Source organism: Lactuca virosa, chromosome 9 (genome assembly GCF_052849685.1).
Source record: "Lactuca virosa cultivar CGN04683 chromosome 9, Lactuca_virosa_CGN04683_v6, whole genome shotgun sequence".
NCBI classification, from domain to species: domain Eukaryota; kingdom Viridiplantae; phylum Streptophyta; class Magnoliopsida; order Asterales; family Asteraceae; genus Lactuca; species Lactuca virosa.
The window spans coordinates 271,978,103-271,993,668 of record NC_136434.1 but is presented as its reverse complement, the minus strand read 5'-3'; the positions used below and the strand labels follow the sequence as shown (position 1 = coordinate 271,993,668).

The 15,566-nt window shown below is 34.1% G+C and overlaps 4 protein-coding genes across 4 annotated transcripts; 2 read left to right on the top strand and 2 right to left on the bottom strand.

The window, feature by feature from the left end:
• Positions 1–302: 302 nt before the first annotated feature.
• Positions 303–2,000, top strand: LOC145137789 (protein CutA, chloroplastic-like). Its single transcript, XM_079071927.1, has 6 exons — positions 303–471; positions 597–715; positions 1,070–1,132; positions 1,385–1,416; positions 1,569–1,663; positions 1,795–2,000. The coding sequence occupies exons 1-6, from the start codon at positions 329–331 to the stop codon at positions 1,874–1,876; spliced, it is 534 nt and encodes a 177-aa protein (XP_078928053.1). The 5' UTR covers positions 303–328; the 3' UTR covers positions 1,877–2,000.
• A 712-nt stretch (positions 2,001–2,712) lies between these two features.
• LOC145138106 (uncharacterized) lies at positions 2,713–4,396 on the bottom strand. The gene is made up of 2 exons (XM_079072252.1): positions 3,797–4,396; positions 2,713–3,677 (listed from the first exon to the last, which is right to left on the bottom strand). The coding sequence occupies exons 1-2, from the start codon at positions 4,338–4,340 to the stop codon at positions 3,538–3,540; spliced, it is 684 nt and encodes a 227-aa protein (XP_078928378.1). The 5' UTR covers positions 4,341–4,396; the 3' UTR covers positions 2,713–3,537.
• Positions 4,397–7,384: 2,988 nt separating this feature from the next.
• Positions 7,385–9,085, bottom strand: LOC145136394 (14-3-3-like protein G-BOX factor 14 kappa). Its single transcript, XM_079070512.1, has 4 exons — positions 8,600–9,085; positions 8,315–8,437; positions 7,706–7,822; positions 7,385–7,579 (listed from the first exon to the last, which is right to left on the bottom strand). Exons 1-4 carry the CDS (start codon positions 9,083–9,085, stop codon positions 7,562–7,564), a joined length of 744 nt encoding a protein of 247 aa, XP_078926638.1. The 3' UTR covers positions 7,385–7,561.
• Positions 9,086–9,379: 294 nt separating this feature from the next.
• LOC145136392 (proline-rich family protein) lies at positions 9,380–13,065 on the top strand. The gene is made up of 3 exons (XM_079070511.1): positions 9,380–9,556; positions 11,646–11,780; positions 12,433–13,065. Exons 1-3 carry the CDS (start codon positions 9,380–9,382, stop codon positions 12,940–12,942), a joined length of 822 nt encoding a protein of 273 aa, XP_078926637.1. The 3' UTR covers positions 12,943–13,065.
• The last annotated feature ends 2,501 nt before the right edge of the window (positions 13,066–15,566 follow it).

Here is a 15,566-nt window from a genome sequence, read left to right as displayed (position 1 = left end):
CCCCTGATTGGATCGGGGGCAAACGCCTACGAAAAGATCGCTTGGATTTAAGAAAAGTTCGCTTGGATTTATCTATGGTTTGGTTAGTTTATTTTTTATCTCAAAAATCTTATTTAAGCCGTATCTCTAATTAGAATAAAAAAAATAGGATTTGGTTTGTTTTTCAATACTCCAAAAGATTTAACAGTTTGAAGACCGTCAATATGCAGCTAACGTGTTTTAGGCCCATATCAAAGCCCATTGGGCTTTAAACAGCCCAATAAAACTGAATTTTTTTGAGACAATCACAAATGCAAAATGGAATCAAAAATCAAAATAAAGCTTTAAAATGTCCATTTCTGCGCTTATTCCGATCGTCTCATCGTCGGCGGTTCGTCGGCGATTGCCATTAGTGGGTGCCTTTTGTTTGTTCAGCTTAGGTCTCCACAATCTTCACCCATCACTTTCTCTCTCTTCCAATCCCCTATCACGGTACCCTTCTCTCTGCTCCTCCAATTCCTAGGGTTCTTCTTTGCCCTAATTCGCTTTTGTATCTATCTGCGTGTTATAGACTTATAGTGACTTGAAAAAATTGCTAACATCTTCAATCGGTTTAGGTTGAGTTTCGGTAGCAAAACGCAGGGATTTCGTAGTAGCGGTATAAGAATGGAAGCATCAAATCAAACGACTGTGCCAAGTATCGTTGTGTACGTGACTGTACCAAACAAAGAGGCAGGTTCGTTGCAGATAATTCGATTCTCTTGTTATTGTTCACTGCGAAGTTTGCATTTGGATGAAACTGATTGATTTATGCATTATAAATTTATAATGGATGCTATCGAGGTACTTTCTTAACATTACAAACTCTATACAAGGGGTTATTTATGCTGATTATAAAAATGTTTTCTTCCAATCATGCTATGGAGATAGTAACAAATTTTCAAGTCTTTTTTGTTTTGATTTGTGGAAAGGAATCAAGTTGCTTTAAAACGGATACAAACTCTTTTACAGTCTCATTGTTTCTTAGGAATACTTGTTCCAAACTTCTGAATGCTGATTTTCTTATGCTTCGTGCGTTCCTTTTGTTTAGGTAAGAAATTAGCAGCAAGTATTGTCAAAGAAAAACTTGCAGCTTGTGTCAACAGAGTACCAGGTATCTCACTCACTCTTTCTAATGTCTTTCCAGATTTCATTTTGCTTCGATCAGTTGTATTGTTGGATATAAATTTTTAGAATCTTTTCTGCTATTTTATGAATTTCAACTTCAACAAGTTCAAATATTTGATTGATAATGCAACTAAAAAACCTAATCCTTATAATAAGATACATCTGATTCTATATATCTGGACTTAAATAGCATATATCATAAAAGTTTGACCTTTTGACCTTTTATTTTCAATCACAGGCATCGAGTCAGTATACCTGTGGGAAGGAGAGGTACGATTTCTATTTTGACTTATGCCCTTTTTTGTCCCATTTAGTGTTGTTGGTTAATAATATATAAAATATTTGAGAAAATGACTATATATACTGACTTATATTCACGATACATAAAAGTGAGTTGAATATTCTTGTGTTTGAATTTTCAGATACAAACAGATTCAGAGGAACTGCTGATAATTAAAACTAGAGAATCCCTTTTGAGTGCTCTAACTGAGCATGTGAAGGCAAATCATGAATACGAGTAAGTGATTTTTTCTTTTTTTTTATTTTTCATTTGGTGTTGTAAGGATGAATGATGTTTAAAGATTATTTGAGAAAAAATAAATAAGGTTAAATATATAAAAAGTTATTTGATGTTGAAACTTGAAACAGAGTGCCTGAAGTGATTGCAATGCCTATAACTGGTGGCAGTGTCCCCTACTTGGAATGGCTCAAAAACAGCACAAGGGAGTGAGTTGTAATTGTGATTTTCTTTATTTTATATATTATTTATCATATGGTGTGAGAATTCTGTCTGTAAAAATGGTCTTACTATGAAAATGATTTTAACCCTAATCAATCTAGTAGTTACGAAATAAGATCATTGGGCTTGTTATTTAATATTTACATCGTCTTCCATGCTATATATATGGACATTGTGATATCGTATTACCATATTTTATGTGGGTTGTGAGTCCGGGCGGGTCAGCGGTCCAGATTTTGTGACCCGCATACAAATAAGGGAAGGGAGAGTGTGATTGATGGCAAGCCTAGCACCCCGTGGACATGGTTTACTTTAAAAAACGCAAACATTGCTTGAAATTATTAAACAAAATAATAAAATCAATATTTGTAGTAAATTAAACAAAATAATAAAATCAATATTTTTTTTCAACTTTTTAATTTTTTTGTTGCATGGTTGGTAACATAAAAAAAGACTATTTTGCCTTTGACAACATTGTGGACCATTGTCACCTCCGACAATCACCACTGGCTACTGCTGCCGCCCAGCCAATCACCTCATCTCTTCCAGAAATCAATGTAGAACTTGATGAAATCTGAAAGTTGACCATGTTTGCTCAAATCCATTTTTAAAACACAGATTATCTACCCCTCTTATTTTCCAGCAAGACTATAAAAACATGTAGAAAATATCTTTGCAATTCCCAAAATACCTATGAAACAAATAATCTACTATAAAGAAAAGCTTCGATGCCATAGATAAAAATTACGTTGTCAGGAATTTTTTATCTTGTACTAAAGCTCAAAAACTAAAACTTTAAAGTACACACCTTTTTATTAAAAGACTGCGGAAGCTTTGTTACAATGGTGGTGGTGGTGATTGTAGGTGAATGGATTCGATGATCCCAAACTTAGAACTTATGCCCTTATATAGATGGGCTTACAAACTATTGGACAAGAATAAAAACGTAAGCGATGACGTTTAAACAAGGGCCATTATTTAATTTGTTACATGTGGCCGACAATCTTGATAATTATAAAGATACTTTTAACAAGTGGTGGGGACTTCTTGAAGACTTCTGAACATCCAAACAACTCAACTTTTGAAAACCCATGATATGTGAAATAATTTCACATACGGGCCCTTCTAGCTTTTGGATAAAGGTATGGATCCATGGGACGATTCAATTTTATCGTTTTTAGACAATAATCATCCCACCCGGGTTCCACAATAAAAATTGAATCGTCATCACTGTTGTCACTATCTTCTAGAAATCCTTTGCTGTTGTAGCGGCATTTGTTTTCTTTTTGGTTATTGTCTTGGACTTCCATGGGCTTAGATATTATTGCGGCCCAATCATTGTGCGAGGGCTTCCAGTTCGATGAGGATTCTTCGGGCTTCTTTGTTTTGGATTCGAACATCTTCCTTTTGGTCAGACCAATGGTTGTCTCTTGTTGATTTTCTAAAGCAGACTTGAGCTTTGCACTGTATGATTGCTTGTAAATTTTGCATTGCTTTGATTGCTTCTTTTGCTGCTGATAATTCGATATCTTGGGTGACTGATCTCCATGCATCAGATTTATCCATTCTGATTGGGGTTTGATTGGCTCTAAGCTGGTATTGTCTGTACATTGCTCCTGGTTCTTCCAGTGTGAAGATTGTTTTAGTAAAGATTATTGGGAGTGGTTGAAAGTCTTCATGATTTCTTCGCAAGTAATCTTCATATTCTTCTGAGAGGCAGAAGGGGATTGTAGAACTTCCTCCACTGAGTAAAGGGCTGCTGCTGCTAACCGTTTCATTTCTCCTGTGCATTCTGCAAAACAAAGGTTAACAAGTCTTGAGAGAGAATCAGCTAGTGTATATATAGATTCATTTATTTCTCCTGTGCATTCGCAAGTAATCTTCATAACAAGTCTAGGAATGCATTGTTACCTTCTTGGTTGAAATAAATAGATTCATTTATTTCAAAGAAATCTTCTTCACTAATTTCAAGCTCAGTGATGGCAACTTCAGCAACCTCAGATTGCTCTGAAGTTTTGATCTTGGTAACCTTCTTATAAATAGTTATCTCATCACCTTCTATATGAATTCCTCCTTTCATGGACCTTAGGAAGTTGGTACCTATCAGCATTTCAATGCCATTGCTGTCATGCATATCAAATGCATATATAAGGGGAATTTTGAACTTGTTTCCCTCGATGAGAAAATAGCCTTGCTTTATTTTGTGAGTTGCCTGCTGCCTTGAATTTAAACCATTAAAGAAAACACTGTGGTGTAAAGGTTCAAGTGCTTCTTCTGGAATAACCTTCTTGTTTATGCAGCATGCTGATGCTCCTGTGTCTATTATTGCGCCGATCCCGAATGCTGGGCAATTAGGGATATCAAACTCAACTTTTACGTTGTAAAGTGAGTTAGTTATCTTCCTAACTTTTGGGTTTGATGTAGCATTTTCAGAGTAATGAATCTCTGCTTCCATGAAGGGCCTTGCTACATGAAGTTCGCTTAACGGTGGGAATTCTTCTTTAGGGAATTGAGGCTTTTCCCCTTCTTCCTTCCTTTCTTGTAGTTGCTCCTTCAGCCTTCTTATTTCTTCGTTCTTTTGTTCTTCAAGCCTTACTTGTTCAGCTTTAAGTTGATCGATTATCTTAAGAGTATCTGTGAGATCTTTTATTAGCAAGCCTTTTTCAAGCTGCCATGCTTGGCCGACAATCTTGATAATTATAAAGATACTTTTAACAAGTGGTGGGGACTTCTTGAAGACTTCTGAACATCCAAACAACTCAACTTTTGAAAACCCGTGATATGTGAAATAATTTCACATACGGGCCCTTCTAGCTTTTGGATAAAGGTATGGATCCATGGGACGATTCAATTTTATCGTTTTTAGACAATAATCATCCCACCCGGGGTCCACAATAAACATTGAATTGTCATCACTGTTGTCACTATCTTCTAGAAATCCTTTGCTGTTGTAGCGGCATTTGTTTTCTTTTTGGTTATTGTCTTGGACTTCCATGGGCTTAGATATTATTGCGGCCCAATCGTTGTGCGAGGGCTTCCAGTTCGATGAGGATTCTTCGGGCTTCTTTGTTTTGGATTCGAACATCTTCCTTTTGGTCAGACCAATGGTTGTCTCTTGTTGATTTTCCAAAGAAGACTTGAGCTTTGCACTGTATGATTGCTTGTAAATTTCGCATTGCTTTGATTGCTTCTTTTGCTGCTGATAATTCGATATCTTGGACGACTGATCTCCATGCATCAGATTTATCCATTCTGATTGGGGTTTGATTGGCTTTAAGCTGGTATTGTCTGTACATTGCTCCTGGTTCTTCCAGTGTGAAGATTGTTTTAGTAAAGATTATTGGGAGTGGTTGAACGTCTTCATGATTTCTTCGCAAGTAATCTTCATATTCTTCTGAGAGGCAGAAGGGGATTGTAGAACTTCCTCCACTGAGTAAAGGGCTGCTGCTGCTAACCGTTTCATTTCTCCTGTGCATTCTGCAAAACAAAGGTTAACAAGTCTTGAGAGAGAATCAGCTAGTGTATTATGTTTCCCTTCTATATGCAATATGTTAATCTTGACGCGTGTTCCTGTGACTGCATCTGCAAACTTTATCCACCTAACCCTTGAGGATTTGTTGCTGTTAGCTTTGTTGTAAAAGCTAATAATGGCTTGGCAATCTGTCCTTAAAGTGATTTCTTGTTTATCAAGGTAGTAGATTTTTAGTTTCTCCAGAGTGTTGATGCAGGCATTGATTTCAGCATCAATTGTGGATTGGGTTGTTGAGAACTTGCCACTTGCATATGCACAAATCTTTTCTGAGCTTCTTGGTCCTTCCTTTTTGTTCTTCCATTTGACTATACCTCCCCATCCTTCCATACATCCGTCTGTTTCTAGGATGATATAAGCATCTTCAGGTGGTGTCTCAAGGTCTGGGAGATTCTGAACTTGCATCTTGATCCTTTTGATTAACTCATAATCAGAAGGCTTCAATCTTTTGTCTCCATAAGCATTTGTCTTTTCGTACAGTGGCCTTAATAGTATCCCAAGTTTTGGGATATGATTACGAGCATAGTTAAGGATTCCTAAGAATGACCTCAACCCCTTCTTTGTCTTCAATTCTTCTTCGTTGAAGTTCACAATCTTCTTTATGATGTGCGGTTGCAACCTTATGGTTCCTTCTCCTACGACTACTCCCAGAAAATCTATTGTTGGGACTGCTATCTTCATCTTTGTTGGAGATACACCAAATGCATGATCCATTCACAAGCCAAAAAACATCTAAATCAGTTGCAAAATAATAATAATAAATAAATAAATAAAAATATGTGAAGCAAATAATCTACTACAAATTAGATGAAAAAAAACGTCTTTGATGCAGTATACCAGATGCAAGTCGATTCAACAAACCCAAGATGCAAGATCTATTCAACGAACTCTAAACTTTGAATAATATGCGAATTAAACTAAAATTCCTCGTATATATTAGACTTATATAATACCAATTAATTGTTTGATTTTTTGACGAGGAATTTTAGGTTAATTCGCCTATTGTAGAATAAATTGCACCAATGGTCTTGTTGTTTTTTTGGTTCGCTTTCCAATTTCAACTCTCTCTTTATGTATAACACAACCCCTAAATCGCAAAGCAATAACGATTGTTTGTTAAATTGTACTTTTTTGAGAAAAAATCTGCGATTTGGAGCAATGGATCGATAAAGCTTCTGGTTTTGAGGATTTTTGCTGTTTGGTGGGTTTTTCATATGTTCATCTAGAAAAACTAGATTTATAGGACCCAACGATCAATCTTTGAGCTTCAATTTTTTACTTTTTCCAAATGAGGCTTCAAGGTGCCTACTTTTTGGGCTAGAGCATCAGTATATGGTTTAAAGATTAGTATATTTTTATCATTTTTTGGGTACGTTTTTCTTGGTTTTGAATTTTGAATTCCCCACCAAAGATAGTTTCATGGTTTCACTTGTATGTATAACTCAAACCAGATGGAGGTTGACAAGCTACATTTTTGCAATCTGGATTCAAGATTTCCGAATGTGAAATAGTTTGTGATTTCACACCCAGATTCTTGAAACAAAACCTTTAATCCTAAACGCAGAGTCTGTTCATCTTCATCTAGTATTATGGGTTTTTTGAACTAGATTTGGTTTCGGGTTTGGTTATGTGTTGGAAAGTTGAGGATGACCAAGGCTGCTAAAGTGAAGCTTACTCAGCTACCACTCTAACAGTGACTAGGTATCCACCTCACAACTTTTTATTTGAATTGGCATCAAATCCTCTTATAAGGGGCCGAGGGATGATTTCAACTGGTCACATAATTATTTATTATTCCTTTCATAATTTGTTTAAAGAATTGCATACAGATATCCCAACAGAATCCTACTCCGTTTTTTATTTTATTTTTTTTCCAATTCCAGCATCGTACTTGGGATGTTAAAAAAAACTGTTTTATTTAGCGGGTTGGGTTGAATTTACACAAGAAAGAGATTGAAAGTACAATGCAATAATAGGAAGAAATGAAAGTATGATGCTATAGTACACAAATAAATACAAGTATGTTGTTATTTCTTGCATTTAGCAAACGATTTCAGCATACAAAACAGATAATGTTGACAGAATTAGTTAGCATCATAGAAATGAGTCAATGACATACATGTTCCAGTCTTCAACACCATAAGTATTTAGGGCTCATCCAAGTCCTGTAGTACACCCAACATAAAAGTGTCTCAAGTCATTCCACTATAGTACATTATTTAATTATAATTAATCTATTTTTTTTTTTTTATAAAAATAATATATTAAACATAACAAAAATTTACTGAAACCTGTGCGTCTGAAGTCCAAAGAGTGAGATTGTCCCTCAATAGTTGCATAATTAGAGTGCTATCCTTGTACGAGTCTTCACCCAGAGTGTCCAGCTCAGCAATGGCTTCCTCAAATGCCTACCCATATGGGAATAAAAAAAAAAGGGAAATATAAGTAAATGTAAACTCGTTTAAACAAATGGAAGTTGGTTATTGGATGATTTCAATTTACAACCAATTTAATTTCATTACTACAATCTTATGAGTAATTTGATACCGTTTAGAAGAGTCACCTCGTGTTTATAAAAAAGAATTATTTTTCTTAATAAGTTGAACTTAGTATTATAATTGTGTAGAATTTTTAAAATGCAAACTCCTTATTCCTAATAACATTGAAGATGCTATTAGGGTGCTACAACCAATAAATAAATACAATTATGTTGCTATTTCTTCCATTTAGCCCATTAATTTATGAATCCTCTGTAATTAGTTGTGAATTACCCCTGCAGAATCATCATCTACAGGGATCCTTGAATGTGAAATTGATGCAACAGGCAATAACAGACATTAAATCCTCACAATAGACTAGAAGAAATCAAGAAAAACAATTCAAATGGGTATCCAGGTTACCTGTTTTGCCATGCTACACGCCTTGTCAGATGAATTCAGAATCTCATAGTAGAACACCGAGTAATTAAGTGCCAAACCCAATCTTATTGGATGTGTTGGAGCCAAATCTACCAGTGCAATATCCTTCACCACACAACAATATGTTTACAAGACTATATAATCTACTGTTCTTCAAGCTCAATTAGAAGATTCGAACATATGTAAAGCAGAAAAGTGATTGAACAAAGTAGAAGCTTGGTAAATCAAATTATTGAGCAGATCTTGAGGATTGAAGACAAAACCTACCTGAGCAGCTTTATAGGAGTTCATAGTAGCCTCTGCTGATGCCTTTCGCTCATCTCCAGCTTTAAATTCAGCCAAATACCGATGATAATCTCCTTTCATCTTCAAATAAAATACCTTCGATTCACCGGTAGATGCCGATGGCACCAGATGCGAATCCATGAGCTTCAATATTCCCGAGCACACATCCGATAGCTCATCCTCGACCTTAGATCTGTAGTCCTTGACAAGCATGACGTGGTCATCGTTTTTTCGGGACTCCTCCTTTTGTTCGATCGATGAGACGATACGCCAAGCCGCTCGAAGAGAGCCGATAACGTTCTTGTAGGCGACTGATAAAAGGTTACGCTCCTCGACGGTGAGCTCAGCCGCCGGCGTCGTCGCAACGACGAGCTTTTCCATTGATTTCACCATCTCTTCGTACCTCTCGGCTTGCTCCGCAAGCTTCGCCATGTACACATACTGCTCTCTCGTTAAATTTTCCGGCATGGTGATGGTGGTTGTGAAAGAGAAAGAGAGGCGACTGAGAAAATACTGTGGGATTAGGTGTTTGGCGGTATGTATTGGATCGGGTCCCAGCAGTCGCTGTCAGACCGATTAAAAGCAATCGACGCTGGAGAAGAAGACAGCGCGACTGCTAAATATTAGCCACACGCACTCTCAAAAGAAATCCCAAACCACCATCGCTACACAAACACAAACACAAACATTTGATACAACTATTCCTCTAATTCATACTTTATCATTGATTCCTAAGACAAGCGAAGCTTTGAATTTCATCAAATGGCTTCATCTGCTGCTGCGTTATCAGCAAACAGCTGTAGCACAAACATGAGGTTACGATTCTTTAACAACGATCCCTATAGGAAGCAGCAGAAGCAGAATCTCAATTTTTTTAAAATTCGAGCTTCCTCCGATGAGCAAGACTGCAATGTTGAAGAATGCGCCCCGGACAAAGAGGTAGTCTCTTATTGAATCTGTTTTGAGAATAATCAAGAGGTGGATTTTGTTTTAGAATTGCATTCCCATACAAAATGACTTCCAATTTGAGCAATTTTTTGTTACTAGTGCTTTTAAATTCAAATTTAAATTTTAATATGTATTTTATAATGAATTTAACATCTACCCTAATATATCTCCGGCAAACTGATACTGATTTTATCATGAATTTTACATCAACGCTAATACCTCAATCTATATTATTACATGCTATTCGGAATGAGTCATTATCAACATTTACTGGCATAATTTTAAATTCCTATCTACTTTGAATGTATAAAAAAGAAATAACAATCTACTTTCACGTGAAATGTTTATTATAGCATTTACTATTCTATTTTGAAAAAATTACCAATCAATACTTCTATAACAATCTCAACCTAATCCTAAGCACTTTTCATTAGGGAAAAGCAAAAACTAAAAACCACAAAAAACCAAAAAACTGAAACCCAACATAAAACTGATGGTTTGGTTTCTAATTTTTCAAAAACCAAAATATGTGTAGTTGTATAACAATTAGTAGCATGGCGAGTTGGTTAAGCTGTTGAACATATGAATTTATGGTTTGGGATTCGAATCTCTTTAGCTTATTTTACTTGATTTTTAGTTGTTGTAGTTTACTCATCCCAGATGGATGGGGTAGTAAAAATCATTCTTCAACTCTGGTTATAAAATGTATCCATCTATTTGCAAACTTCTAAATTACATTACATCTAATCCCACATCGATTGAGTGATATAACTCCCATCGCAATTACCCTTTTGATTATCCTCAAGCTTCCTACCACTAGGGGTGTTCATAACCGGATATCCGAAAATTCGGATATTCGAATTTCGGATATCCGAAATTTCGGATAGTTGATTTTTGGTATCCGATTCCGTATCCGAAATTTCGGATATCCGAAAGTTCGGATACGGATTCGGATACCGAAACGGATATCCGAAAATTTGAAATTTTGTTCAAATTTGAAAGTTTTTATATTAGAAAGACATATTTTTAAATTAAAAAGGCATATGAAGTAATATATGTATTTAATTAAGGGTATTATGAATATGTTTTAGTTACTAACATTCATATTATAAGACATATGTGATTAAAATAACAAATAATGTATAAATTAAAATCAAAATTTTCGGATGTCGGATATCCGAATTATCCGAAAAATCTAAAAAACACTATCCAATTCCGATTCCGAAAAATCGGATATCCGAAATTTCAGATATCCGAAAATTCGGATATCCGAGTTTTCGGATAATTCAGATTCAGAATTTCGGAATTTTGGATCGGAATTTCAGATACGGATATTTTTGAACACCCCTACCTACCACTACATACATAGTTTCAAATAATATCCACTACGTTCTATATATCTAAGATTTAATGCATTCATTTTGTTTCATTTGGGTTATGTTTATTACATAGGAAAGGAGTAAACAAGTTTTCTAGTGCTAGTTTCTATGAGAAGGGCATTTACGTCTTTTTTACAGACGGGAGATCAAGACCACGTCCCTACCCCAACTTGTTTCACCTAGTTGCGTGGGACAAAAAATGCAATAAATGTCATTTTTCGGATATACATAACGGAATAAGATGGGGTATTGATGTTAACCTTTATTTGTGAAGTATGGATTTAAAATAATAATAATAATAATAATAATACACCTAATTTTTTTTACAAGGCGAACATCTTGGAGCCTTAGACCACAAAACATGACAGATGGTCTTCTATTGTGTTTGATATGCATTGGACTGAATAAGTTGATCTCTCGTGTATATGCAAAGGACATGCATGCCCTCCTCATTGAAAATAGATGTAGAAGTTGTCCTTTATTATCTTTTGCACAAAACAAAATATATCAAGTTGGTGTCTCACTTTTTGGGTGAGACTAGAAATTGCCAATTTTGTCTTCTGTGTAAGAAACAAAGGTCTAACAAATACACACATGTTTTCGGTTTTTTTGGTTAGAGAAATATATTGAAGTAAGTGGAAGTTTCATAGGTGGCATGATGATTTAGTAAATTCTGATAAATAGCGGTTGTGGAAAAATAGGTAGGGAAAGTGAGCATGGAGTGGTTAGCCGGGGAGAAAACCAAAGTGGCGGGAACATTCCCACCTCGTAGACGTGAATGGAGTGGATATGTTGAGAAGGACACAGCTGGCCAAACAAATATATATTCGGTTGAGGTTAGTAATTCCAAGAATTTTTTACCACATGTTTAAAGTTACAAAAACAATTCATGTAATGAAATGAAAATTCACAATTTGCTTTAATTTTTAGTAACATAAATTTTAAGATTATAATTGAATTTCATGTACAGTACTTGATTTTTTTTTTCATTCTAAAAAAATACTCATAAAACTTCAAAATTCTGTAAAAACCACTATAGTTTGTAATTTGTTCGGATTAACGAATCAGAAGAAAAACTAATCTTATTTAACCATTAAGAATAATATTTTTTCTATAAAACCATCTTCCAATTGTTTTTGCAGTTCGTTACCCGAGAAAACTCTGGCTTTTTTAAATAAAACAAACAATCGGTGTTAAATTCACAATATTTTTTCAGTGGTTAAACTGAAAATAAATTAGAGTGGTTTTTATGGAGTTTGGCCAAATTATAATTTCTAATTTGTACATGTTAACCAGGATATATATATTTTGTTATTATATTCCTAGTTGAGTTCAATGGAGCTTGTATTATGCTTAATTTATATTTTTGTCACTAAAAACTATCCATTGTAATTACATAGAATACAAAAAAATGGTTCATATCCTACAATCTAAACCAAACATGAGCATGTAATAAAAAGGAATAATAATTTGATAGTGATGGTGCAGCCTGCAGTTTACGTGGCGGAGAGTGCAATCAGCTCAGGGAGTTCGGGTACATCTGCAGATGGAGCCGAAAACACAGCAGCCGTAGTTGGTTTCGCAGGCCTTATTGCTGTTGCTGCTGCATCTGTGATACTCCTTCAAGTCGGGAAGAACTCACCCCCTCCAATAAAAACATTCGATTATGCGGGCCCCTCCCTTAGTTACTACATTACCAAATTTAAACCTTCAGAAATTGTCCCAACACAAGCTTCAGAAACTGTTACATCATCATCAACTTCAGCCGAAACACCAGAGAGCTCAGTCCCAACACAAGCTTCAGATGCTGTCATGTCATCAACTTCAGCCGAAACACCAGAGAGCTCAGTCCCAGTCTCAGTCCCACAAATTAATTCAGAAGCTTCTGTTGATACTAATACTGATACTGATACTGTCACATCGACTTCAACTGAAAACTCGGAAGAGACTGCTATTGCGACTCCGCAAGCATTAGAGGTTGAGGTAGGATCAGGATAAATTATAACGACCTATTATGGTTGTTCAATTTTTTTTTCTTATATGTAAGTTGAATAAAGTTTCCATGTATGTATTGTATACTTTCGATTTTCTTCATCTTACCGATCCTAACATTTTCTAGTATGATTTAGATTTACCTCACATTTCAGTAAGTAAGACTAGAAACCGTTGCGCCAAAATTGAAATCCATAACCAACAATAATTCCTCTACAAGATTTGGATTTTTTTTGGTTTTGGATTCGTACTTTTGTCTTTATTTTAATAGATCTTATTTCTAATAAGCACAATTTGGTAATAATATCATGTTATGTGAGGTACTAGTTTTATCACCGGTCGTGTTAATTATACCCTCTATTAATATTAAAGATTATTTATATAGATTTGACAAAATTATATAAATGGTCCCCTATGGTTTCTAAAACTTGCGTGGTTGATCCCTAAGCCACTTGAAATGACTTATTATTCCATTTTAATTTCTTTTATATATTTTCTTAACTAAATTGAAATCGACAAAAATGAAAAAAAGCAACCCATCCTAGTCTCTCTCTCTCCCTCCCGGTATTTATGGCTCTCTTCATCTTTATCTCTCAAAATTACAGGGCATTCATGATCCATAAAATTTATGGAGATTCACATAAACATATGACATTTGAGCATAAACATTTAAGTTTCTCTTTTCTCTTGATTAACTCCTTAGTCAATCTCTATTATTCTAAGGGTTAATCTTCTAACATCAACAATTTGGAAATGTTGGGTGTAAACCATTAGAGACAATCTAATTTTGTTGTTATCTTCCTTGGCTTGGTGATTTCGATTTCTACATCAAAGGCTCTCCAAGCAAATTAGTTTTGCTAAAGGTTAGTAATTTTTGATCCCTTTTGTAGTTGTCCGACTAGGTCATTGTAGGTTTTAGTTGTTTGTTTGCTTTAGATTAAAATATATGTTTCCGCTATCAATTGATAATCTATGAAAGTATATAGAAAACCTATCAGATAGAAGTGCACATAATGATTAGAGTTTGAGTTGGAAACTAGATCTAGTAGGACTCACAAGTTGTCAATTAACGTGTTTAATTGATTTATTAGTGCATGTGAATTTCTGTAATAGTCTAAATCGTTGGATTTAAGATTCGACTTTGGATGGTGATTATTCGTGGTGAAGGAGACTAAACTTGTTATTGAAGCAGCTTATTTACATATTGTTGCTATATCGACGTATTGGAGTAATAAACTACATATTAAAGTTAACATTTTTTGTTGGAGGGTTATTCTGAATCATTTACCAACAAGAGAAAATCTTACGTTGAGAGGGTTAGAGATTCATTCGATTTTATGTCCGATTTGTTCTTCGTCTATGGAGTCCGTAAACTATGTTCTTCTTGGTTGACAACCAGCGGAAGATATTTTTGTTGGGGTATGTTTGCGAAATGGATTTTTCAAGCCTCATGTTGGTTGCATATTTCCATTATGTTATGAAGTCTTTGGCACTGTCTTCGGTTTATTAAAGTGACTATCAAAGCAATGTGGTGGTGCATTTGGAGATTTTGAAATAAGTTCATGTTTAATCTTTCTAAACCAAGAAAGGATAAATTGTTTGACGATATAATGACATTTTCTTTTTTCTTGGGTTTCTTACAAACCCAATTTTGAGCCTAAAATTGTACTCTTGTTTTTCTCTAGCTTCTTGTTAGAGTTTTCTTTTTATTTATATATCCGACTTTTAAAAACATAGGTTTCACTCGCGTTAGTTATTGTTCATTTGGTTTTTCTTTTTCCATATTAAAAATAACTAAAATCAAATAACATTACAATTTTTCCAGCATATAATATAAGATGTAAAATAAGAATCTCTTTGAAATAGAGATTTTGTCTATTGATCATAGCAAATTTTCACATTTATATTTTCCCTTTAAGAATTTTAATCTAACAAATTTCATCATTTATTAATTTAAGGGTTAATCTAAAAAAAATCTTAGATGAACCCTTAAATTAATTTAAGGGTTAATCTAAAAAAAATTAAGCAGGAAAAAAATACAAAATTCACGATATATAAGTTTTTTTTTTCTTTTTTTTTAGATGAGCCTTAATTTAAAGTTAAATTAATGGTATTTATCAATTGCAATTTTGGTATCTTACTATATTTTAAAGTTATGTTTTTGGTCATTTACATAATTTATTTTTATAGTTTTTGTTTTTATGAATATTACTTTTTATTATTATAATTTCTCAATTAATTGTGATTCATTTATCGTATATGGTGTTTCCTGATTTATTTAAAAGTTATACATTTTTATACTATTTATTTCGTATCAACTCACAAAATTTATACGTTCTTATTATCAACATTATTTAATATGTTTGGACAATTAATCGTGATTGATTTATATTATCTTGTAGTCTTTCATTTATATAAATTTTATAAACTTTTATTGTATCTATGGTTCCTTTTAACTTACAAATTTTATATTTTGCATCAAGCAATATACACTTTCAAATTTTATTTTTTTTTCTACCCAAAACTTTATTTTAATATTTTTATGATATACTTGTCATCAACATTCTTTATAAACATTTAAAAATTACGTTATATATCCTATATATTTATCAACTTGAACAATAGAAACG

Excerpts from the sequence above, each read along its gene's own strand:
- LOC145137789 (XM_079071927.1), top strand. The coding sequence starts at position 329 with ATGTCCATTTCTGCGCTTATTCCGATCGTCTCATCGTCGGCGGTTCGT. Across the intron at positions 472-596 it reads TCTTCCAATCCCCTATCACG|GTTGAGTTTCGGTAGCAAAA; the intron begins GTACCCTTCTCT and ends CAATCGGTTTAG. Across the intron at positions 1,417-1,568 it reads TATACCTGTGGGAAGGAGAG|ATACAAACAGATTCAGAGGA; the intron begins GTACGATTTCTA and ends TTGAATTTTCAG.
- LOC145138106 (XM_079072252.1), bottom strand. The coding sequence starts at position 4,340 with ATGGAAGCAGAGATTCATTACTCTGAAAATGCTACATCAAACCCAAAA. Across the intron at positions 3,678-3,796 it reads TATTTATTTCAACCAAGAAG|AATGCACAGGAGAAATGAAA; the intron begins GTAACAATGCAT and ends TTTGTTTTGCAG.
- LOC145136394 (XM_079070512.1), bottom strand. The coding sequence starts at position 9,085 with ATGCCGGAAAATTTAACGAGAGAGCAGTATGTGTACATGGCGAAGCTT. Across the intron at positions 8,438-8,599 it reads ACTCCTATAAAGCTGCTCAG|GATATTGCACTGGTAGATTT; the intron begins GTAGGTTTTGTC and ends TGTGTGGTGAAG. Across the intron at positions 7,823-8,314 it reads CGTGTAGCATGGCAAAACAG|GCATTTGAGGAAGCCATTGC; the intron begins GTAACCTGGATA and ends CCATATGGGTAG.
- LOC145136392 (XM_079070511.1), top strand. The coding sequence starts at position 9,380 with ATGGCTTCATCTGCTGCTGCGTTATCAGCAAACAGCTGTAGCACAAAC. Across the intron at positions 9,557-11,645 it reads AATGCGCCCCGGACAAAGAG|GTAGGGAAAGTGAGCATGGA; the intron begins GTAGTCTCTTAT and ends GTGGAAAAATAG. Across the intron at positions 11,781-12,432 it reads CAAATATATATTCGGTTGAG|CCTGCAGTTTACGTGGCGGA; the intron begins GTTAGTAATTCC and ends GTGATGGTGCAG.